We start from the raw sequence: 25,892 nt of genomic DNA on the forward strand, positions 1-25,892 counted from the left end.
CTAGGTAGCGACCGCTCTTAAATTATCATATTGCTCGTAAAATGAATCACAAAACAAATTAATCGGAAAATCAATAATAAATTTTTTGCATATTATTACTGCTTGGACTGCAACAGAATTGAACAGAATTCGTCGATGCAATATTTTTATGCGTCCGGTCCTGTTAAAACCTTTCTGGACAGTCGAAACCGCAATTTATGAGGGGTATTGTGTGGGTTATTAGCGTTTCTAAGGGTGGTACTGCCATAAAAATGTTAGAAGAATTGGAACAGTATAACATACGGCTAAAAACATGAAAATTGACCGTACCGAAGGAGCCTGACTCTCCAATGAAGCCAGTGTCTTACGTCGACTTAGTCGTCGCCTTCGCCTCCTCATTCGATCTTGCGCTGCGTGTTGAAGACATTTTGAGGTACTGTACCTCAAAGTCTGAAATCAGATTACATAAATTTCTATAATGTACTGTCTTGAGTCTTACCAGTTCACAGGCATCCTCTGCAGAGACGATGATATCACACTCAGTCATCCCTTTGACAGGAATTATTAATAACTTAGTAACTACGTCGATGGCAATATTAATCAAGCTGTTATTGGGGAGAATTAGTTTTCGAATGGTCCTGACAATTCGACAGGGAGCGATGTACTTTTTATTGGTGTTCATATCAGCGACTAGGCCTTCGATGAGGATGATGTCTTCGATGACTTCTGTCACGACGAAGAGTTTGTAGGATGACAGATCTGGAACAAATGATCGTTCCAGAATCTGTTTGATCTGATCTTTTGAGTGGGATTGGTAGACTGGGGTGGACATTAGGACGGGGATGGCTATTCTTATACCGACTTCTTTCCAAATCCTGGCTTCCAACCTGGAACGAACAAAAAGTCTAAATTATTTAAAATGTATTATGTCGGTTTTGCTTTTAGGGATTATTGAGTTTTCAGGTTTCAATGTTATAAAATTGAAGATAATTAAAAAAATCATGAACTATGGAATTTTATTTTGAGTGTTTATAAATGTTTCTAGCATCAAAGGTGGCTCTCTAATTCCTACCATGCACTACTATTTTGCCGCTTTGTTTTCATAGTGAATATAACTATGTTTAAGGTTCAAGTGTACCCCCTATCTCGAAAACGGTAAATTCAAAAATTTTGAAAAAAATCCTGAAGATGTAAAATTTTATTCTAAATCATCACATAAAATTTAAAAAAAATCTGTCCTGCGGTTTTCATGATAATTTTAAAAAAACTTAGCTTTTAGGTACTTTTTAGCTGTTTTCTTTTAAACTGGTGGTTAGAGTCACTTCAAATTTTAACATGACTTGCCTTGTAGACTCAAAAAAATGTGGGATTTTTTTATAATTTTTGAATTTACAGTTTTTAAAATATGTGTATTTTTTGATAACTTTCGTTAATATCTACTATAATTGCTTTTTTTTTTCAATATACAAGTTATTTAAATATTTCTCTCATATACAGGGCTATTCACATAACTGTACGACCTGTAATTTCAAAAAATGCAACCCATTATACATTTTCAAAGCAACCGTCGCTTTTAGTAAATTGAAATATATTAAATCGATCTCAACGATGCCTGCATGGTTGATGCTTGACATTTTAAAAAATCATCACACCTGACATTTATTGTTCAACGATTTATTAAGATGACAAAACTGGAAGCCAAATTTATGTAACAGTAACAAATTTAACAAAAATTGGAGACAAATCATCGTAACAAGTGTTGAAAATTCTGCCCATTCTTTGCTTTGCAACAAGCTATTCTGTTCATAAAGGATCGCCGCACGCGTTTCAAAGTTTCTGGTGTTACCGTAATCTTTGCTCTTCCAGGTTTCCTTCAGCTCTTAAACCTTCATGATATGGTATAGATAAAATTGGTTAGCAGAAATAATTCTTGAAACTGCTGGCAGACTGGTTCCAACTTGACGTGACACAAAATTTTGACTGACTTGCGGATTTTCTGTAACATCTTAAAGAATCGCAACTTCATTCTTCATACCTGTGGCTGTTCTAATTGTAACTCGTTTCTGTTGGGGCCAGTTTTCTCTTAAATCTTTTTCTAATTTTCGGAAAATTTTGTCTGTTGGATGTGCAACAGGGTCAGGATTCTTTGTGCATATAAATCTGCAGCCGCTACAGCATCATCACTTTTCTCGTCGTTAGAACATTTTCGCGAAGATAATAAGATAAGAATAGATAAGATAACTAGGAGTATTAAGTTTAGTTTGCAAAAATGGCAAAAATTGACAAATCTTTATGACACCACTGGTTGATATAAAGCATCTCTGATTGTATTTTTAAAATTTTAATTTAGAAAAGCCAAGTCAACACTGGAAATGTATTGTTGGTTGCATTTTTTGAAATTTCAGGTCGTACAGTTATGTGAATAGCCCTGTATTTACCATAAATTAGGATCAATTAAATACACTTTGTAGCACAGAATAGTCGGGAAAAAAATAATTAAAGCTGGCACATTTCGATCAAAAACTGTGCTATAGGAAGTGGTGTCCCCAAACGGCCTGGAAATAATTCAAATTATTTTTTCTATCTTATAATAGAATGCGCTTTCGTCGCCTTGTTGATAGATTCTTTTCTTACGGGCAAAAAACTGCATCAAACACGCTGTGTGATTCATACAATTGCCCATTAAAATACTCTATAAGGCTTGTTCTTACGAAATGCAGAAAAAATTATATGTTCGACTGGAGGTTTATTTTTAGCCCAAAAATGCATGTGTTGACAGAGACAAAAACTTACTTAAAGTTGCTACTGTTTGTATTTCTTCCTTTCATAATATTGTGCAAGATGCAGAAAAATCTAGCTAATAGTTTTGGCGGCTGCGACGCTCGCTTTAAAAATGTAATTTTTAGCGATTTGTGAGAGTTTGTGGAACCAATCTTTGATTTTTTTTAATATCTTAGTTGTAATTTATACAAATTGTTTTCAAAGTTTGATGAGAAACAAAAATGCTGTTTTATCAAGTTAGTTTTCAAATTTATAGTCAAAATTGGAAACTACTTTTATACCAAATGTCAACATCTTGTATGACAAATGTCATCTACCCTTTAGTTCACTTTAAATCGTAAAATTAAATTGTGGTTTTTTTGATGGTAATTAACAATTTGTAGGGTCCAGAAAAATTAAACACGCCCGCGTTACTTGAAATTGACCTTCTTACAATAAATGTAGTTTGCAATCTTCAAAACTAAGTTGATAGGTTTTTTCAAATTTTACACATTATTTGTATTAGATTTAAAATAAAAATTGATATAATATTTTTATCGCAGTTATGCTGAGAAACATTTATAAACACCTTGTATCCTAAAAAAACTTAAATCTACAGCCTATAAAATTTTGAAAATCTCACCCGAAAGACGGATCCGGGCTGAGCTGCATGGCCCTGTTGAGAATCCCATAGCTCAAAACGTACACTTGACTATGCGTATCCGCCGTAACCCTGCAGTTGAAAGGCCTCAAAGTCAAAATGCTGTGCTCGCCTATACAATTCCCCGAAACAATATAATCTACAGACTGCTCGTCATAGGTCGATCCAAAATGATAATCGACAATCGGCAAAACGCCGTACTCCTTGCAACTCCTCAAGATGTACGGATTCGGGGTGTACGAAACCATAAACACTCCCGTTACTACGATGTAGATGACATTGGCAACATGTCCCTCGTCGAAGATGACTTCTCCAGGTTCGAACGTCTGAGCCGTGACGTTTTCAAACAGGAAATTAATCACTTCGTCGTCGTCAGACATCCAAGGGACTTCCTTAAATACGACTTTCGGCGGGCTCGGTTGCACTTTCTTAATCAAATTCACGTTCTTATGCAATTCGTTCAGCGACTCTAGAAGGAGATCGAGTTCTTGGGTGTCGACAAATCCGCTCGATTTCAGAACCATCACAGAATCGTATAAGCCGCTGAGGATGGTTCTGATGACTTGTTTGGTCTTGACGGTGATGGCGATCCACGGACGCTCCTTCTGGACGATTCCCATGAGCTTGGTGATGGTTACCCGGTCGATCTCCATTTGTCTTCGGATGTCGTCGCGGATTTTCTCGTTGGCGATGATGTGCTGGAGCATCCCAAGAACTTCAGATTCGGCGGCCGAGTAGCATTTAGCGAGTTCGTAGGTGAAAGCCATTTTAGATTCGGCGATTTTTTCCAGTTGTTTCAGGATGTTCTGATAGAAGGTTCCAAAGATCCGCAGGAGACGAAGGAAACGTAGCATTTCGAATATTTCGACGACCCTGCGTTTCACAGTCAAGGTTTTGTTGGCGCAGTTGCGCAGCTCGTTTATGCTGATTTCGGTGCTGCACCAGGAGATGATCATGAAAACGAAGTCTTGAATGTTCCAGAAAGACCTAGGAAGTGATGAGTTTTACCAGTTTCTAAAAATTATGATAAACGCCATTTCTTTATAAATCATTGTAATATACTTTTTTTTTAAATATTTCTTGGGTTCAAAGTCCCTCTAGATCTTTTTTGAATTAGACATGTTTTTATTGATTTTCTTTAAATCATCTTCAATTTTTTAAAAAGTGTAAAAGTGACAATCAATTGGAAAACTTACTTGAAGTAGGAAACACAGCCATCTTGGATGATGTTTCTCCAAGACAACGCCAACACTTTGATGATAAACTCCACAGTGTATATGATGGTAAAAATTGACTTCATCACTGTGATAAAATAGTCCAAATAGATAGTATGTTCTTTTCTCCCACCCATTACAAGAGATGGATGATAATTATAGTCCACCAGTAAAAGACAACAATGTACAGCTACTATAACTATCATTATCTTCTCGAAAGAAGATTCCAACACCAAATGGTAACAAAGTCTGCGCCAATATGTCAACGGTGGGCGAACCTTTCTTCTGCTTTTCTTAATAGCTTCTAGACGTTTCCTCGCCAATCGTTCGTACCATTTCTAAACCAAAAAGTGAAATAAATCGGTTATAAATTCTAGAAACTCACTTCTTCAGAAAATCGTCTGTAGAGATCCTCTACGCGGATCTTTGTGTCTTTGGAATCCATCGCCATTTCGATGGCTTGGGACAGAATTCGCATTCCTTCGTTTGAAATCATGCCGTTTTCATGTTGGCGCGAATATGATATTTTTTTTGCTTTTAAGACTCTTATTTTTGCGTCCCTAAAAAGTGATGTTTGTTTCAAAACAGTCTAAATAGAAAATTTTGCACCACAAAAAAGAAAGAGTTCAGAGCTCCAAGCTGGAAGGTAAAACCTACAATGTTAAAGGCAAGGACTAGAAGCTACAAATTAGTTGCTAGAGGTAATAAAAACAATTTTGAAACAAAGAGTTAGAAGCTTCTAAATGGAATTCAGCAAGCTAAAATGGACAAACTAGAACCTAAAAGCTGCAAGCCAAAAGTTAGATTTGCAGATCGCCATTTAGAAGCTACAAGCTATTTTAAAAGTTAGAAATTGCAACCTAGAAGTTAAAAATTACAATTTATTCCCCAAACACCAAAATTGACAAAAAATGCTGACGCGCGTTTCGATAGCAATGCTATCATCATCAAAGCGATGATTAAACTAAAAACTAACAAATAATTCGTCCTTATATACTAAAAGCTTGTCGACGCGCACCCTTTGGCGCAGGTAGAAGGGAGTAGAGGGAGGAGGAGGGGATGGGTCCGTCGTCTGAGTTCATTATTACATTTTTGTTCCTAAAAATTTCTAGACTTTCATAAATGTCTAGAATTTTACAATTATTTACATTTTTAATTAAACGAAGACAACTTTCATCAATGTGGTGGTCATTGTCAAAAACATGTTGGGCAACGCTTGGTTTTTCAAACCTTCCAAATTTGAGATGAGCTTGATGCTCTTTGAACCTTTTTAAAATTGACCTTCTTGTTTGCCCAATATATTTCTGATCACAATCTTTACATTTAATTTCATAAATCCCCGACTTTTCTGTTGTTCCAACTCGGTCTTTAGGATTACCTAGAAGACTTTGGAGGCTTGGACCCGAAGTAAAAACTACTTTGAGATCCAAACCCTGGAAAATTCTTTCCAGTCCCTTTGTCACTGAAGGTGAGTAAGGGATGGTGACAAAAGAAGTCTTCTCAGGTGTTTTCTGAAAAGTAGAACATTCATTGACCAATTTCTTAAATCTAAATTTTTTAACAATTTTATCAACAATGTTGGAATCGAAACCGATACACCTGGCAGCATCTTTAATTAATTTTAATTCCTTTGTGAATCTGAATTTGTTTAATGGAAAATTCAAAAGCCTGTGAACAAGAAAATTTAGACTTGCCATCTTATGTTGAGGACAATGATGGGCTTCCCGATCCAAGGATCTCAACGTATACCATAGGGTAAGTGCTAGAATTAAGTTAATTGGTGCAGATATTAAATTTCTAAAAAGCTACAAACACCACGGTGTTTTTCCAAATTTCATTAAAGTCAGTGTTACCAGTAATTGTAAAAATAGTGAGAGAATAATATCTCTTGCTAAACGGAAGTGGCTTTCTTCAGAAATTCAATATCTGTACTCCAAAAGAAGTTTGCTTGAAATTCAAGCTTACGAACTTTGGAAAAAACTAACATTAGGTCTTAATAATTTAGAATTTCAACACTGATCTGACTTTCAAAGGAAAATCTGGGTTAGGTATGTGGATGACATTTTTGCCATTTTTGATACAAACAAGTTAAATATTGATGACTTTTTAATCAAAATAAATAACCGTTATCCAACGATAAAATTTACTTGCGAAATAGAGAAAGACGGAAAACTTCCATTTTTAGACACAATTGTAATTAAAAATAACAACAGATTAGAGATTGATGTTTATAGGAAAGAAACCAGTACTCTTCGCTACATCACTGCAGACTCCCATCATTGTCCTCAACATAAGATGGCAAGTCTAAATTTTCTTGTTCACAGGCTTTTGAATTTTCCATTAAACAAATTCAGATTCGCAAAGGAATTAAAATTAATTAAAGATGCTGCCAGGTGTAACGGTTTCGATTCCAACATTGTTGATAAAATTGTTAAAAAATTTAGATTTAAGAAATTGGTCAATGAATGTTCTACTTTTCAGAAAACACCTGAGAGACTTCTTTTGTCACCATCCCTTACTCACCTTCAGTGACAAAGGGACTGGAAAGAATTTTCCAGGGTTTGGATCTCAAAGTAGTTTTTACTTCGGGTCCAAGCCTCCAAAGTCTTCTAGGTAAAAATCACTTAGTAATCTCCCATATCGCTTATACTCCCACCACCCGTCAGAGGGTGGCAATCTCAACCCCTCAAACACCACCTCCGATTATTTTGAAAAATCCGCAATGTAGCCCTATGAATTTGACATGGAAAAATTACAAATAAATCACTTAGTAATCCCCCATATCGCATATACGGCCACCACCCGTCAGAGGGTGGCAATCTCAACCCCTCAAACACGACCTCCGATTATTTTGAAAAATCCGCAATGTAGCCTTATGAATTTAAACTCGAAAAATCACAAATAAATCACTTAGTAATCCCCCATATTGCGTTTTCTCCTACTACTTTTGAGAGGGTGGCAATCATAACCCTCTTTCTACAGTATCCGGCATTTTTCGAAACACCTCAATGTAGCCCGTTCAAAATAATATAAAAAAATGTATAAATAAATCGTCTGTTAATTTACATAAGGATTTGCCCCCACCGTCAAAGAGTAGAAAACCAGCACCCTTTATGTATTCACGTTCTGGTAAATGTAAAAAATTTAAAATTTAGCATAACGTCATTAGTATCAAAAAAAATAAAAAAAATTACTGAATAATGTTTAATTTCAAAAATAGCTTTACTAACTCTCAAAGAGTTTTATTTAAACAAAATAGCCAGTTTTTTTTATCTGGCAACCCAGAATACAGATTCTCTTTTTTAGATTTGCAGACTTTACAGGGGATACATTTTACAAATGAGGAGCAGACTTTCTTTCAAAATGCAGTTTGTCCTTAATTGCATATTTTTAGAAATTAATAAAATTTGCAGCTCCTTTAAGAAATAACTTGCATTTTTAAACATGTGGCAATAAAATGAGGAAAATTATGTACTATTTGCACACAAATTTCACGACTAGAATAGAAGAGAATTTCGCAAAAAAACAAAATGGCGCCAATATCTCAATTTGTGAAAAAATGGATAAACTGCACTTTGAAAGTCTGCTCCTCAAGTTGGATCTGAAGAAACGTTATTTCATTTGAAAACATCGTAGACAAAATGGCGGGCCGACTGATTATGTAGCCAAGTGCATTTCATATTGTAAATCAATAAAGAGCTAGGTAAATTAATTTAAATTAAAGGAAATTAAATGGTTCCGTCACGAAACTAAATATTACAATTTCATGCCTAATAGGTGCTAAATGACAAAATGTGCAAGAGGTTACAAAATGTTACAAATCGAAATTGCAAATTCCAAGTAAAATTATCTATACGCATGTTCCTATTCCTTAAAATATCAATTATTATCCTGTGTAAGGTAGACACCACCCAGGGTTTTCCATTACAGTTCACCAAACGATCTAGTGCGGTTGTGGCTTTGACTTTTTAAACCGTTTATAGCAATTTTACCGCAAACCTTCATAAACATAATCGTCCTCAAGTGGTTGGGTCTTATCTGCATTAAAATAAACCCCTAGGATAGACGTATTTTGAAGAATTCTATTGTTTCGATTTGTAAGACTGACCAGCTGGGTAAAAATGTGTATTCCGGTTCAGATCTAACCACCAGAGAATGTTTATGTTTATGGGGGTTTGCGGTAAAGTAGCTGTAAACGATTTAAAAAGTCAAAGCCATAACAGCACTAAATCGTTGCGTGAACTGTACCTACGTGTCGACTCAGCTCCGAGCCTTGACAAAATCACGTACGTCTGATAAGTAAACGATTAATGATAACAATCACATACATAAATTCTGTTGTAATTAATTCCAGCCACCCTCACATTCACATATGTTCAATTAGTCACATCTCATAACTCTCCCTTAAGACGGAGTGGGGGTGCGACTATTCCGACCACGCATTTTTCTTAGATTTTAGATTTAATTCTTAAGAGGTACTGATCCGGACTCCAACCCGGAATGTAAATATTAGCAATAAACCACAATTTAAGGAATCTCGCTTTTTCACTAGTTAATCCCCGTAAGCACGACAGAGAAACACAACAGTGGTGTCAGGTGTGTGGGGTTAAAGTTTTTTTGTGTGTGTAATTCGTCGAAGTGTATTTCTGTGCATTGTTTTTTCTAATTACTTTGGAAGTCGGTACTCATTAGTACGCATTCGCAGTCCAAGTGAATTACGAAATAAAAGTGCGATAGTGCGAAAAATTTACGGAGTGTCCAAAATTATTTTGGGAAAAGTCGAGTGCTCCAAGTCCATCTACAGAAATTGTGTCCATCTACAAAATCATCAGTACCCATTTGAATTTTCATCTAATCATCCATCGTCATCGAGATTCATCAATTGATCTGTCGTCATCGAGAATTACCTTTCGATCGCCGTCTTCTACCTCCGATCAAGAACGGACAACAAGATCCAAAGCAACAAGATAAGTGTTGTGTTGTTTTTACTTTATTTTGAAATTTTTATTGCTTAACTTTAGGTAAATTTTGATATTTTGTCGCTCCATTTCATGCACGTTAGTTTTAATATTATTTTAGTATAAATGCCAGAATCTGGTGAAGATAATCCCCAAGACAACACAATGAAGTATTCACTAGATATTGCTTTAAAAATGATACCCGATTTCTCAGGAAATAAATATAATCTGCATAAATTTTTAACTTGTGTCGATATTGTCTATGGGATGTGTACCCAAAATTCACACAAAATTAGTCTTTTAAATGTCGTAAAAACAAAATTGTCAGGTCCCGCGTATGATCTAGTAAAACATAATAACTTTGAATCTTGGGAATCACTAAAAAATGAATTAGAGAATCAGTTCGGAGAAAAAAGATCAATTGCTCAAATTCAAACAGAACTTTTGAGTATTAAACAAAATAAAGATCCGGTGCGAGAATTTGCAAATAAAATCATACAATTGACATCCGATCTGGACGACGCGTGCATCAAAGAACAAGGCGCAGATGCGTCTCAGTACGTCAAAAAGTTAAATAAACATTCAGCGTTAAAGGCCTTTGTAGACGGTCTGAATGAGCCAAGTAAACTAATTATCAAAGCGTCGCGATTTCAAGAATTGCATGAAGCTATAGAGGCTGCAGTTGAGGAAGAAAAATCAGCTAAACTGCAAGGTTCTCAAAAATCTAATAATTTAAATTTAAATCGATCCTCTTTTAATTCTTATCACAATTCCAACAATGCAAATCAAAGGTCTCACAACAATCACTCTAATTATAATTCTAATAACACGAATCAAAGACCTTTCACAAATTCAAATCGACAAAATAATTTCTTTCAAAATCCAAATAATAATAACAATTTTTGTCGATAAAATGTAAAATAAGGGGTCATACCATAGATGTATGCCGAAAAAGAGAATATAATAATTCACGTTATAATAATTCGAATAACTCACAAAATTCTCAAAACAATCCGGGAAACGAGCCTGCTCCGAGTTCATCGGGCAACGGAACTCGGATGCGCAATCTCGAAAACGCCCATTAAATGGTACCGCAGAAATTCATTCAAAAGTTTTCAACATCACAATAAAGTCACAACCAAATTTTGTAACTGTTCCGATAGATTTAGCTGCGTCTAAAACAGCAAATTTAATTCTAGATACCGGTGCTGATCTGTGTATTTTTAAACGAAACGTGGCAGATCAAGACTTTATAGTAAATACCGCACAGACGATGAAATTAAAAGGCATTACCAATGAAAACGTTAAAACTCTTGGTGTTTGTAACGCACAAATTCAATTAGGCGACACAGTCGTAATCCACCCGTTTCATATAGTTCCTTCGAACTTTCCCATACCCCATGATGGTATATTTGGCCGAGATTTATTAGCAAAACTAGGGGCAGTAATAAATTTTAATCAGGATGCGGTCAACTTTGAACACGGATTTCAGTTGGAAATCTTGCCGAAAACTAATGTCAATCTAAGCTCCCCTAAACAGATGTCAAATAATAAGCGTGAAATACCCGCCTGATCCGAAATCAGAGTGCAGGTGCCGATCGACGCCGATTCAGTCAAAAAACCTAAATTATGCGTGCAAAAGGAATTAGTAGCAGGGTTGTTCGTTCCCAACTGCATCGTCGGAAACACCAAAGGTCATTTTATCCTAAACGTAATTAATACCAACTAGACAGCTGTACAATTTGATCCGCACGACTTAGAATTCCATAATCTCGAAGATTATCACGCCATATCCTTATCGCAAAATAATGTTGAATCCGAAAGATTGAAAAAATTGGAATCCTTAATTCAAACAAATTATATGAATATAGAGGAAAAAGAATCAATAATTAACATTTGCAGAGAATTCAACGATATTTTTTATTTAGAAGGAGATCAACTTACTTATACAGATGCTCTAAGACATCATATTTCCCTATTATCTAACAAGCCTGTTCACGTTAAACCCTATCGGTTACCCGAAAATCAAAAACCCGAAATTCGTCGTCAAATTAACGACATGTTACAAAATGATGTAATTGAAAATAGCAATTCACCCTATAATTCGCCAATTTTAATAGTCCCTAAGAAAACAGATGGTAACGGTAATAAAAAGTGGAGATTAGTGGTCGATTTCAGGAAACTTAATGATGTTACGCAATCAGACGCTTATCCTTTGCCTAATATTTCCGAAATTTTAGAGCAATTAGGAAATTCGAAATATTTTTCAGTTATTGATTTGGCAACAGGATTTCATCAAATTTTATTAGATGATGAAAGTAAACCGTGCACAGCATTTTCTTTTGAAGGGCATTACCAATACAAACGTTTACCTATGGGATTAAAATCGTCACCAGCAACATTTCAAAGATTGATGAATACTGTACTCTCAGGTCTGCAAGGGATAAAATGTTTCGTCTACCTTGACGATATAGTTATATACGGTGGTTCATTACGGGATCATAATACTAAACTAATTGAAGTTTTTTCAAGACTCAGACAATATAATTTAAAATTACAGCCTTCTAAATGTGAATTCCTTAGAAAAGAAATCACTTACTTAGGTCACCTAATATCCGACGAAGGTATTAAGCCGGATCCGAGTAAAATCAGCGTCGTAAAAAATTACCCTAGACCAAAAAATGCTGATCAAGTTAGATCATTTCTTGGACTTGCCTCTTATTACCGAAAATTTATTAAAACGAAATGTTCCTTTTGTTTGGTCCGCACTGTGCGAAGAATCTTTCGAAACATTAAAATTGCAATTAACAAATCCGCCAATCTTACAATACCCCAATTACGCTGAAGAATTTATAGTGACTACAGACGCGAGTCAAAATGCAATCGGCGCTGTTTTGTCACAGGGACCAATTGGTCGAGACTTGCCAATCGCGTTCGCGTCCAGAGCATTAAACAAATCGGAAAAGAATTATTCCACCATCGAACGAGAATTGTTAGCGATTATTTATGGTGTTCAACACTTTCGTCCCTACATCTACGGAAAGAAATTCAAAATTTTAACAGATCATAAACCTTTAATTTACTTATTTTCGATTTCAAACCCATCTTCACGACTCATGCGATTCAGATTAAAATTAGAAGAATACGAGTACGAAGTAATTTATAAGCCAGGAAAACAAAATTCAAATGCCGATGCTCTAAGCCGAATTTACTTAACACAAAGTGAACGAGATGAAGAGTTCGAACAATATAAATCAGCTGTAGAAAAAACCGTGATCAACAATCCTAATATCATTGATACTACGGATTCAATCGCAGATTGTTCCGATGAGTACGATCATTTACATTTTACGGACATAAACTTTGATACAAAAATTGAACACTACAACAGTTTATTCGAGCTAAAAGCGGAAAATGCCGACATACAAGAAATTGCTCACTTAAAGTCAGATGGAAGATTTTTGATATACTTAATCGTAAAAGATAACGTTGCAGATACAGCTTCCAATCAAAACGTTTTTCGAGGATTGATTAATTTAAAAAGTTTTTGTGAACATAATAAAATCACAAAAATTGCTATTTCAAGCGCATCCATAAAAGCTCAAAATCTGAAAACTTCAGCAGTTCGTTCAATGCTTCGATACATTTTTAAATCATCACCAGTTCAAATTCTAATTTTTCATGACAACACCAGAATAGTATATTAAAATACGAATTGCAGAAGGCATGCATTCAAGCACGAATTTGAAATTCCGAAACAAGCCGCGAAGTGGCGCGTTGAGGAACAAATGAGTGCTTGAATGCCCTTCTGTAATGAGTGTTTTATATTATTTTTTCTAATTTGCCCTCTCATGCACTTTTATAAATTAAAACAGAAAAAATTTCAATCTAGGGATTTTGGAAGTGGTTGGTAAGATTTATGTACAATATTTTAAGGCGGCTTTGAAAAAATTAATTTAAAACGTCAGTGTCAATTTTTGCGTAAAATGAATGCTGAAAGAAATACATCTCTTACGCCGCCAAAAATTAAAGAAATTGCGAAAAAAACGTTAGAATCATTACTGCCGGACAAGTCGAGATCCCAGTATGAAAAGGAATTTCAAAAATTTTAAGAGTGGCGTCATGAAAATGACATAGAAGGAATATCCGAAAGTGTTCTACTTGCGTATTTTGATCTTCAACGCCAAAAGTATAAGTCATCTACCTTATGGAGGATCTATTCGATGTTAAGATCCTGTATAAACATCAAAATGGATGTAGATATCGCCAAATACCGAAAATTACAGGCACTGTTAAAAAGATCGTTAGGTTACAAACCAAAGAAATCTGAAATCTTAGAAGAAGGGGATATTCATAAATTTATTCAAGAAGCAAATGATGAAACATACTTGGCGATGAAAGTAACTAAATTTTACTTTTTTGATTGTTGCTTTATAACTGGTGAACTTTTAGGTCATCCTGATATTTGGATATAACGGAGCATGTAGGCGTGAGGAATTAACGAATTTGTCGATTGAGGATATTGAATATAGATTAGATTCTATCATGGTGTCGATTCTTAAAACAAAAAACAACGTTCCAAGACAATTTCTAATAACACATCCACAATGGATTAATTTAATCAAGAAATATGCTAACTTAAGACCTAAAAATGTGACACATAAGCGATTTTTCTTAACTTATCGGAAAGGTTTCTGTGTGAATTCTCCAATTGGCATTAATACCATGGGTAAAGTGCCAAAAGAAATCGCAGTTTTTCTCAAGTTGTCAAACCCAGAAGGTTTTACAGGACATTGTTTCCGAAGAACCAGCGCAACGGCTCTCATGGTGGTGATCTATTAACCATTAAGCGCCACGGAGGCTGGAAATCTTCAGCTGTTGCTGAAGGTTATGTTGAGGCATCTACAAGAAAAAAAATTGAAGTGTCTGAAATGCTTGGGTCAGTTGCTTCGAACCTACCAAGCTGTTCTGTTAATTTAGAACAAAATAATTTGCAACAGAATATTGTATCAGACAAGAATGTCCATGGTGTCACTGTAAATTCCCATGACACTTCTCATATAACAGTTAATGTTTATAATAACTGCACTTTTCTTAACAATAATTAATTAAACACAATTTCTTTTCGTTTATTGGTGAGTTTCATTTTTCACGTTTGTCGTTGACAGCGGTTGACAATTCAAGATCAACGCTACCAACATCAATAGAGTAAATTTTACTAGTTTATTCTCGCACGCCAACGTCTTATTCTAACACCCAAAATACGTCATTCGGGTACTTGAATAGATTTATTCTAGAAGCAAATTAGAAAAAAAAAATATTCATCACAAGAAATACAGGAAATATTACGCGAATATCATTTAACACCTTTAGGTGGTCATCAAGGTGTTAACAGAACCTTTAATAGATTAAAATCAAATAACAGTTAAAATCAAAATGCCAATGCAAGTATCGACAACATCGGTAAAAGCATTTGAAAAAGTAAACTTAGATATTTCTGGACCATTCCCAATTACCGACAATAACAATAAATACATTTTAACAATCGTGGACGACTTAACCAAATTTGTTATAAGTGCACCAATACCGAATCAGGAAAGTACAACAGTTGCAAAAAGTTTTGTTGAAAATGTAATATGTCAGCACGGAATACCCGATTCCATATTAAGCGATCAAGGAACGAATTTCATGTCTACTTTATTCAAAGATATTTGTAAATTATTGTCAATTAAAAAGTTACATGGAACTAGTTATCATCCACAAACCCAAGGAAGCGTAGAAAGATCACATCGAACATTAAACGAGTATTTGCGAAATTTTGTCAACAAAGACAGTGACAACTGGGATAATTTTCTTCCTTATGCCACCTTTACATACAATTCTACTCCTCATTCAGCTACAAAATTTACACCTTTTGAATTAGTCTATGGCAGACTACCCAAATTACCTACCTCAATAAAAAAATCCCCAGAAGTATCCTATAACTTAGACGATTACGCCAATGAACTTAAATCTAAATTACAGCATTGTCATCAAGCAGCTCGAGAGAATTTACTTAACGCCAAACAAAAAGCCAAAATTTATTACGACAAAACTTCTAAAACTGAAGATTTTAGTGTGGGCGATTTGGTTCTGTTAGAGGATGAAAGTGTTCCTGTTAGTAAATGTAAAAAGCTCCAACCAATTTACAAAGGCCCATATGAAATTGTTTCCGTCGACTCTGATGTCAATTGTACCATTTTAGTAAACAGAAAACACCAAAAAGTCCATTTCAATCGTTTAAAGAAATATAATTTACCAGAAAACGACGTATAATTATTTTTGTTTCTCTTTCTTACGATTTTTTTTTCACACATCCGAATTGATCCTCGTTTCAACTATTTTCATTTTAAATTAGGAGTGTTTTACTATCATCACGTATCAAATTAATAAATTAAATACATTATTCTATTTTTGATGTTATGTCCCACGAATATGTATGTATGTACCACATTATATATTGTATAATGTCGGAATTAATTTCATATGTATATACAGGGTCCGGCAACACTTGTGTCCACCCTCAAAATCGTCTTTAATTTTAAAGTTACAATTTTGAAAATTTGCATACGCTCACAGTTGACAAAGCTCTACAAGCTGACGCAAAAATTTGTTTTTTATCACTGCTAGTTTTGGCGTCGCGACGCCTTAATAGTGTAATTTTTAGTTAATGGTGAAGGTTTGTGATATCAACCCCTAATTTAATTTTTTTTCAATATAAATGTCTTAAAAATTTCTTAGTTGTTATTTTAGATTCAATGCAAATTCTCTTCAAAATTTGGGAAAAAAACGCTGTTTTATCAAGTTAGTTTTCAAAATTCTGACAGCGCAGCGGCAAACTACGTTTACACCAAAATTTCACAAGTCACTTCATTCATTCTTATAAAGGTTAATTTTGATTAACACGGGCATGTTACACTTTATGGACACCAGAAATCGTTAAATAACATCGACAAAGCGACAATTTCACCAAGTATGACTTTTGTTACAATCTAAAGCGAGCCAAATGATAGATGTCATTTGTGACACAAAATGTTGACAGATGGGTGTAAACGTAGTTCCCAATTTTGACGTAATGAAATTGGAAACTAACTTGATAAAACCGCATTTTTTTCCCAAATTTTGAAGAGAATTTGCATTGGATCTAAAATAACAACTGAGATAGTCTTAACACATTTATATTGGAAAAAAAATAAATTAAGGGTTGATATCACAGACCTTCACAATTCCCTAAAAATTACATTTTAAGGCATCGCGACGCCAAAACTATCAGTGATAAAAAACAAATTTTTGCGTCAGCTTCTAGAGCTTTGTCAACTGTGAGCGAGTGCAAAATTTTCAAAATTTTATCTTTAAAATTAAAGACGATTTTGGGGGTGGACACAAGTGTTGCCGGACCCTGTATATATATTTTTTAGCATAGTTTCTATCATATATTATTTGTATTAATTATGATTTAATTGTTTTTTTTATCTCACAAAATATTCTTTTGTTAATGTCGTATTTCAATTTTTGTATATTTTATATTAGTTATTACTACTATTAGATTGAGACTTCATGCATTGTTTTATGTTATATATTTTCTTATTCCTTTTGTTTCACTTTTGTAAAAATTTTGCGACTAGCCGCAAAATTTTAATTCAAGGGGGGAGGTGTTGTAATTAATTCCAGCCACCCTCATTCACATATGTTCAATTAGTCACATCTCATAACTCTCCCTTAAGACGGAGTGGGGGTGCGAGTATTCCGACCACGCATTTTTCTTAGATTTTAGATTTAGTTCTTAAGAGGTACTGATCCGGACTCCAACCCGGAATGTAAATATTAGCAATAAACCACAATTTAAGGAATCTCGCTTTTTCACTAGTTAATCCCCGTAAGCACGACAGAGAAACACAACGGCACACAACAATTCCTTGCTGGTGACGTGTCAACGAAAAGGATGGTCAAAACAAAACAACCAACTTAGCGAATTTTTTATTGTTATTAGTCTAATTAGATAATTAGGTGGGTACTCAAAACATATAACATCCAGAGTGTCTCAGAACTGGCGAAGATGAGTTAATTTGCTAAAAACAAATTAATTAATGCAATATAAAATTAAACAATCAAATACGTTTCTTTTTATAACAAAAACGATGTTGCTAAGTATCTAACAATGTATGGTACATTTGAATATTGATTCATAAAATATTTGTGATTGGTTAGCGTTACATTGCTCTAATGTAAAATCTAAGGAGCTATTTCAATTTCATTTGCTTAATGCAATAATTAGCCAGAACCTGAGGTTATCGAGTCGTTCAGAAATTCTGAGACACCTACATAGTATATGCATTGATTTTCTCAAAATTATTTGTATTTATTTACCTTATAAATAAAAAGTAAATTTAGTTAAAATAAAAATCCAAAGTCCATGCAAAATTGAAATTTCAAATGTGTTACGAAAACCTGCTGCAGCTATTTTTTAAAGAGACAGCAGAAGGGGACATAACAGATAGCTATTTCCTTTAAATAACAAAAAAGTCAAGCAAACCTGCTTGGTAATCTATAATCTATAAAACCTCTATTTTTGTATCTAAAGTTTAAAGAAACTAAAAGGAAATTTTAATGAAAACCTCGAGACATTTTGCGTAAGATTAAACGGCAAAAACGGGCAGTTTTAATTTTCAGATAAAATATCGATTTTAACGTATTCTCGTAAAAAATCCCATGTTCAGTAATTACTTCATAAAAATTCTGGTGCATAGTCAAAAACACAATGGCCGTAAATTCAATAGAAAAAATTAGAATGCAACCTACAATTTAACAAGGTGCATTCTGGGTTGCCAGACTAAAAGGTATTATTTTGTTTAAACAATTACACCTTTACCCTCTAACAGTTGGAGGGTGTAAACCGGATATAAGAAATTAGCGATGTCATCGGACTAAATAAAAGTTTTTTGAAAAAAGTTGAAAGTTGTAGAAAGGGGTTGAGATTGCCACCCTCTGACGGGTGGTGGGCGTATATGCGATATGGGGGATTACCAAGTGATTTATTTGTAATTTTTCCATGTCAAATTCAAAAGGCTACATTGCGGATTTTTCAAAATAGTGGGAGGTGGTGTTTGAGGGGTTGAGATTGCCACCCTCTGACGGGTGGTGGGCGTATATGCGATACGGGGGATTACTAAGTGATTTATTTGTAATTTTTCCATGTCAAATTCAAAAGGCTACATTGCGGATTTTTCAAAATAATCGGAGGTGGTGTTTGAGGGGTTGAGATTGCCACCCTCTGACGGGTGGTGGGCGTATATGCGATATGGGGGGATTACTAAGTGATTTATTTGTAATTTTTTGATGTCGTATTTATGAAGAAGCTACATTACTATTGAAGGTTGAAATGAATAATAATTTTCTAGTTAGGTTAAGGGTTGAGTTTTACCACTTTGTTCTCATGTAGAAGGAGAATTTTGATTGAAGATGGGGCAGAAGGTCATTACGGTGTCATTTGGTCAAAAATTGTGTGAAAAAAAGACGACGATCGGTGGAAATTCGCATGTGAAAAGTGCGACCGGCATGCATGCGTCATTTGAGGCGAAGTACTGCGGCGTTTAATTTATGAAAATGAATCCGATAAAATGACGCTAACTTCAACGACGTTCCTAATTGTACCTTTATCGTGATATTTATCTTCATTTACGGTTTTTTTCTATAATGCTAATAAGCCACAACGTATCAAGCAATTACCAGAAAAATATTTTCGTCCGGACAATCTCGTACTTTATTACCTGTCATTGTGTAAAGATTAATTAATACCAAACCAGAAATCTTTACCTAGTCAGTACTGTAGTGTCCCACTTCAAATTTAAATTTCAAACTTTTCGCGCCACAACGACAGCAGGAATTTTTGCGTTAAGAAGTTGGTGGACTTGGTAGTTCACCGCCGCCACAGCGGAGGAGGCGGGCGACGCCGGAGGCATTCATTCTTGGTACGACTTTGGTAGTTACCAAGGTGCTGTGTTATCGAGTGCGTTTCGCCAAATTTTTCCAAGTGTTAATTTTAATTCCTATTTTGTTTTAATTTTTCATTTTGTGTTTTGTTAATTTGTAGTTTGTCAAAATCTTGTAAATAATTTTTTTTAAACCCATTGGCTTTGACGGGCGTGTAGTGACTCTTTTAGGGCTTCTTGTAGAAGCGCTTGTGTGTTGTCATCTTTTGGTATGTAATAATTTTTGTCATTTGTTGTCTTAAGAAGGAAGTTTCTCCGGATTCATGTAAAGTAGCTATTTTCTGTACAATTCTAAAGTAACGCGTTTTTCCGATGACGTAAGCGTCTGGATTCAATCAGTGTTCGCCCACCGTCCGATAAGACACGTGCAGAAGCAGTTTAGATTCGTGGAAACCCGATACTTTTGGGAACTTGAATTTTATTCGATTCTGTTCAAGGAATTTTTACTGTTGAGTTCGAAGGATTAAAAATAGAATAGGATTTTAAAGAAATTGTGAAATACATCAAATTAACTGGGAATGTCTTTTTGAATCGCTCTATGTCATTCGTGAGCAAAAACGAGTACATTTTTCCTAAAGTCCACGACTTTCTCTTCCATTGTATTTTATTGAAACTGAAACTGAAAATTTATATGTTTATGTATTTTATGTATGTCCCTTGTTTTCGTAGCTGCTCTGTACTTGTCCGAACCCAATGCTCCTTTCCAGATTTTCTTCGTCACAAAAGACTCAACATAACAAACAGCCTCTCGCGTTAATATTAGTAGATTTTTCAGAGTGTGATCAATTCAAAATTAAACTTTGATTTTGACTTTCGAAAACCCTCCAGTGCTGGAAGCTTGTTACGTGGGACTCGCGGGGTAGTCAGGGTTCACCTAACTAGCGGGTCTTCCGCGGGTGAGATGTTGGTTACTCTTAATCTGGCCATAATTTGTTAGTACTCTCGATAAGGCACCGCCTGTACTATGCTTGCGGAATAGGAAGGATTATTTTCGGGTCTTCCGAAAACCTAATCCCGTCCTGTTTCTGTGTGTCGCCTTTGAAAATAATTAACTTTTATTATTAATGTTTATTGATAAATTGTTTGTATATGTTTACTTGGTAAATTGTGTGTTGTTCTTCATTGTTATATTGTTTTCAATAATTTTTGTAGTTTGATCACACTCACAACAGAGCGAATGGGAGATTTTTGTAGTTCTTTTGATGTAATTCACTTTCCGTTAATTTGTTTATTGCATTTTTGTACCGAAACGTTTCTTTGTAAAGTGACTTCTTTTGACATTAAAGATTATTAAGAATTTTGTAACATGATCAGTTCGTCTGTTCAAATGCTTGTAATTCTTGAACAATTAGCTGTAAAATTTAAATCAAAACCATTCAAACTTTTAAAGTCTGAATAAAACAAGTTAAACCACATTTGGTCTGGTGTATTTTATTGCTTTGTGTTGGTACGCTCTTCCCCAAAAGACGATGCACTGCTTTGTATCCAACGAACATCCGCCTTCACAACACAACGTAGGTCCTAGCCGTTTCAGACGATCACGATATTCGGCCATTTTATTTATTTTAAATTTCGCGGTTCTTGAGTTTGGCGGTTCATTTGAATTTTGGCGGAATTGGGTTACAGATCATTACAGTCCTGTCAATGTTACAATGGATCACAAACCAAAACACCAAAGAATCAAACATCCCAAAGACACCGCCAGCACTTTATCTCAAATATGTTTTATGTGAGTACACTAAACTTGCCAACATCACATTTCAATTATTTAATTTAGCTACGCCATCAAGTTGTTGAAAAAAGGGTGTCACACTCCTTTTACAGAAGACGATTTATACGAAGTTCCCAAAAACCTGAGATCACAAAAACTAGAAAATATGTACGAAATCTCCTTGGAGGACAACAGTGCTTTTCGCAAAACATTTCTAAAATGTTTTGGACTTTGTTTTTTTAGTCTTGGACTGATGAAACTACTAGCCGATACAATTTTCATGTAAGGAATAAAATCGCTTTGAGCGTTTAATACGACCGATTTTACAGTATCAGCGAACCTTATCTTTTAGAAAAAGTGTTGTATTATTTGAAAAGAGATTACTTTACTGCGGGGTTTTATCTGGTGGTAATGACACTTTTCAAGTTCTTAAACAGTGTTTTTACACAGAATTACTCTCTTTACATGGAAGGTTTCTGCTTCAAGGTGCGCACAAGACTGTGCTCTTTACTATACACGAAAATATTGACATCGAATCTGACCCACACAGACACGTTATTTGGAACTGTTGTCAGCCTCTTTGCTAAAAACGCCATCGTCATCGATAACTTCATGAAAACTGCGAACGAGTTGTGGATAACATTCGTAAAACTAACTGTAGTTTCGTACTTTCTCTACTTGCGAATTGGGCCCACAGTTTTAGTCGTTACATGTATAATTTTAGTGGTACTACCAGTGCATGGTAAGCTTTGAAATATTTCAGAATTGCTCAACCTCCAATGTTGCAGGTTTGATTGGAGAAAACATCATGTTTTTTAAAAAAGAAATGTTTGGGGAAACCGCGCAACGACTCTCTTTCCTGGCGAAGAAAAACCGGTCCAAAACTTTGGAAGCTAGAAGGTGTATTTGTGTCAAAGTGTTAAATCAAATTAACTGTCAATTTGCAGTCAAGAAGTTCTTCTACTTGAAAGCGTTCGGTTTTACCATTGGGCATTTAACAATGAGGGCGATATTGTATGTGTCAATTTTAGCTCATCTTCACGTGGGAAGTGAGGCGTTGCTTTACCTTCTTTTTTACATTTCTATGTTGTCGGAAAGTCTGAGCACGAAGCTTCCACAAGCAGTTTATTCAACATCGGAGTTCCTTGCAACGCTTAGAAAGTATGAAGAAGTTTTTGAAGAAGTAGGATTGCTCCAAACCTCTCGAACTGACTTGATGGAGCCGTGGGTCTTTGATTCTACCATTCGCCAGAATATCTTGTTTGGCCAACAGTTTGATGAGGGTCGTTACGAAAAAGTCTTAGAACTATGTGAACTATCGGAAGACGTGGACAGCTTGGAGAATCGTGACCTGGCGATGGTTGATGGTAACTCGAGTTGTAGCTTGAAGTATAAAATCCATTTTGCTAGAGCTACATACACACAAAAGGGCGAGGATTTCTGGACTGCAAGTTTGGACAAGTCGCGAGTTTCTTTTAAAGATAACGAAGATAAAGACGACAAGTTGTTAGACGTAGAAGACTTTTCCAGCAAGTTCAGGCTCCAATCTTACAAGAAGTACTTTCTTCTGACGGGTGGTCTTGCCACGTTTATGATAGTTTTCACCTCTTTTGTAATGCTACAAGTTGAAGATAGTTACATGAATAATTTACTGACTTTTGAGTATGTATGCTACGAGTGTAAACTTTGAACTTACGATTTGTTTAAGGACGAACATGACAAGTACCAAAAGCCCGAAACTAAGAATTTGGTACCAAACATATGGAATCATGAATCTGCTCTTTGGAGCGACTTTCTTGGTAAAAAGCTTCGTCGTCTTTAACTTCGCCAAGAGGTGTTCGATGAAATTGCACAAAACTTTGATTAACAACATTTCGATGGAGTTTTGTCAAAACAACACCATTAGAAGCCTCATTAACCGATTTTCTAAAGACCTCAGTGCAGTTGATGAGGTGATACCCTTTTTGTTTGGTGATCTACTTCAGGTAACAAAACTGATTGGAATACAACACTCTACTTCTGTTTTCCAATAGATCTTACTTCAAATTTTTGAAATCGTTGTTGCGATAGTTTACATAAACGTGTTGTTTTTGATTCCAACGTTTGTCCTCTTTGTTGTGTTGTTCATACTTCGTCAGTGGTTTCTCGAAAGCCTAAGAAATTTCAAAACTCTTGAAGCATCAAGTAATGGTAAGTTTGTCTGACTTCCTAAAACTGAGTTATATTTTCAGGTGTTAGTCCTATAATTGGATACATCAGTGCAACTATGAACGGTTTAACAACAATTGGTTCTTTTAACATGAATAACAAACTCAAGGAAGAATTTCATGAACATTTAATAAACCAACACACTTCTGCGTCTTACACTCTTCACTGCATGTTAAAAGCGTTTGGTTTCCTACAAGACTTAGTTGTTACACTTTACACTGTAATAATTGTAGTTTATTTTATTTGTACTAATCGTAAGTAGCGAAATTTTAAAAATATCGCATAAGATTGTTTTTTCAGAAAATGAAAGTGTTACCATTATACAAATAACTCTCTTAGCGTGGTGGTTGAAATTAGGATTCCACAAATGGACTGAATTGGATATTCAAATGATCTCGTTCGAGCGACTGTTGAAGTATGAAAAATGTCCTGAAAATGATGATGGAATTCGATTGCAAATTTCGAAGAGATCGACAAGAACAAGTTTTGATAACAAATGTTTTGTTGGGGATGGAACTAGTAGAAATGAAGACAAGGACGAAACATTGATAGATCTGTAATGATAACTAATAAGTTAATATGTAACATTACAGTGTTTTTCTTTTGGTTTTTCTCTTTTGTCAAAAGCATTTCACCTTTTCTCAAAAGTGTTTCCCCTCGGCAAAAAATAGAGTGCTGGTTTTCAAACACATTCCTCATTTGTCAAAACAGTTTCACGTTTTGTCAATTGAAAGTCACGACTGATTTATTTCTTGAAATGGATCGTGAAATACGACGAAGCACAAAAATTTCAAACGAAAAGCGTGCATTAATTATTAGAGGCATTAACAGCGGTCGGACGGCAGCGAGTATAGGACAACAATTCAATGTATTAGCAAACACTGTCGAAAAATTTTCGCAACATACCAGAAAACCAACGAGGTGGCGAAGAGAAGTGGTGGGCACCGTCCAAGAAAATTAACCGAACAACAAAAACAAGAAATTTGTGACTGGATGGATGACGATTCTTCGTTAACTCTTCAATAGATAAAAAAAAACTATTAAAATAGGTTCCCGAGTTGCAAATAAGTCTATCAACTATAAACAAGGCTACTAAAGAATTTCATTTTTCTGTTAAGAGAATTTCGAGGGTTCCAGATAGACGAAATACACCAGAAACCATTGAAGCTCGATTTGAATATGCAATACAATACAATAGAATAATGGTTGAACGAGAAAAAGTGTTTTTCATCGATGAATATGGAATTCAAGTACACTCAAGACGGTCGCACCAAAAACTGTCGAGCAAACAAAGTAAAAGCACAATTACGGGGTCGAAATTACTCTATTGCTGCCGCAATGTCTGTAAATTCCTTGTATTTATTTACAGTTCAAGACAGGCCATACAACATTAAACATTTTGAAGAATTTTTGATAAACTTGATCAATCATTTACAACAAGACAATGTTAGAGGCGCTCATTTGGTGATGGACAACGTGAGATTTCACAGGACTGAAGAAATCCAACAATTAATAAGAAATCATGGTCATTTTCTAATATTCTTACCCCCCATACGTCCCTTTTTAAACCCTATAGAAGAGTTGTTCAACCAGTGGAAAAATACTATTAAATGAAGGTGACTTGTATGCTAAAATACATACTACTTCTGAGGCAGTAACACAGCAGCATTGCCAAATTACGTTAGGCACATGGAAACCTATTTAGGAGACTGCCTTAACAGGAATGAGTAGACTATAAAATGTTCCTTCTGGACCAGGGCATTTGGCGTGTTAAAAAACAGGACAGAATCCTACAAATTTAGCTGTTTGCTCAAAAGTCAACAACCAAAAAAGGGAAAAAACCTCTCAAACAGCATTAATTTTTATCCAATCCAAAAGTACCCAAATATGTGTAGACCACCAAAAATTGGGCTCACGAAAAAACGGGGTAGAATTCTACAAATTTAGTGTTTTTCCAAAAGTAAACAACCGAAAAAGATCTAAAAAACTTAGAAAATGCCTTGTTTTTAAACACCCCAAAATGGTTTTCTATTTCTGGACCAGGGCATTTGGCGTCTTTAAAAACAAGGCAGAATCCTACAAATTTAGCTGTTTTCTCAAAAGTCAACAACCAAAAAAAGGCAAAAAAAAACCTCTCAAAAAGCATTAATTTTTATCCACCCCAAAAGTACCCAAATATCAGTAGACCACCAAAAATTGGGCACACGAAAAAACCGTTAAAATCTCCCAAAATCATGCAAAATTATCTCAAGAGCACTCTGAAAAACTTTCCAAATCCGTTGTTTTTAGACATTCCAAATGGCTTTGTATTTCTGGACCAGACCAATTAGCGCATGCAAAAAAAGTAAAAACATTACCAAATCAAAGAGGTAT

The 25,892-nt window shown here is 35.0% G+C and overlaps 2 protein-coding genes and 1 long non-coding RNA gene across 3 annotated transcripts; 1 reads left to right on the forward strand and 2 right to left on the reverse strand.

The window, feature by feature from the left end:
- Positions 1-228: 228 nt before the first annotated feature.
- On the reverse strand, positions 229-10,974 carry LOC148170576 (sperm-specific sodium:proton exchanger-like). The gene is made up of 6 exons (XM_088041354.1): positions 10,970-10,974; positions 5,000-5,174; positions 4,597-4,952; positions 3,383-4,387; positions 479-866; positions 229-429 (listed from the first exon to the last, which is right to left on the reverse strand). Exons 1-6 carry the CDS (start codon positions 10,972-10,974, stop codon positions 229-231), a joined length of 2,130 nt encoding a protein of 709 aa, XP_087897480.1.
- Positions 10,975-14,110: 3,136 nt separating this feature from the next.
- LOC148170577 (uncharacterized) lies at positions 14,111-14,788 on the reverse strand. Its single transcript, XR_015770414.1, has 2 exons — positions 14,532-14,788; positions 14,111-14,474 (listed from the first exon to the last, which is right to left on the reverse strand). It is a non-coding gene; the product is annotated as an uncharacterized LOC148170577 (long non-coding RNA).
- A 6,909-nt stretch (positions 14,789-21,697) lies between these two features.
- LOC148170578 (putative multidrug resistance-associated protein lethal(2)03659) lies at positions 21,698-24,109 on the forward strand. Its single transcript, XM_088041131.1, has 7 exons — positions 21,698-22,053; positions 22,100-22,211; positions 22,259-22,973; positions 23,020-23,296; positions 23,345-23,495; positions 23,543-23,773; positions 23,820-24,109. Exons 3-7 carry the CDS (start codon positions 22,312-22,314, stop codon positions 24,077-24,079), a joined length of 1,581 nt encoding a protein of 526 aa, XP_087897257.1. The 5' UTR covers positions 21,698-22,053; positions 22,100-22,211; positions 22,259-22,311; the 3' UTR covers positions 24,080-24,109.
- Positions 24,110-25,892: the final 1,783 nt, after the last annotated feature.

Source organism: Gnatocerus cornutus, chromosome 7 (genome assembly GCF_029298725.1).
Source record: "Gnatocerus cornutus isolate USDA-ARS CGAHR chromosome 7, icGnaCorn1.1, whole genome shotgun sequence".
NCBI lineage: Eukaryota > Metazoa > Arthropoda > Insecta > Coleoptera > Tenebrionidae > Gnatocerus > Gnatocerus cornutus.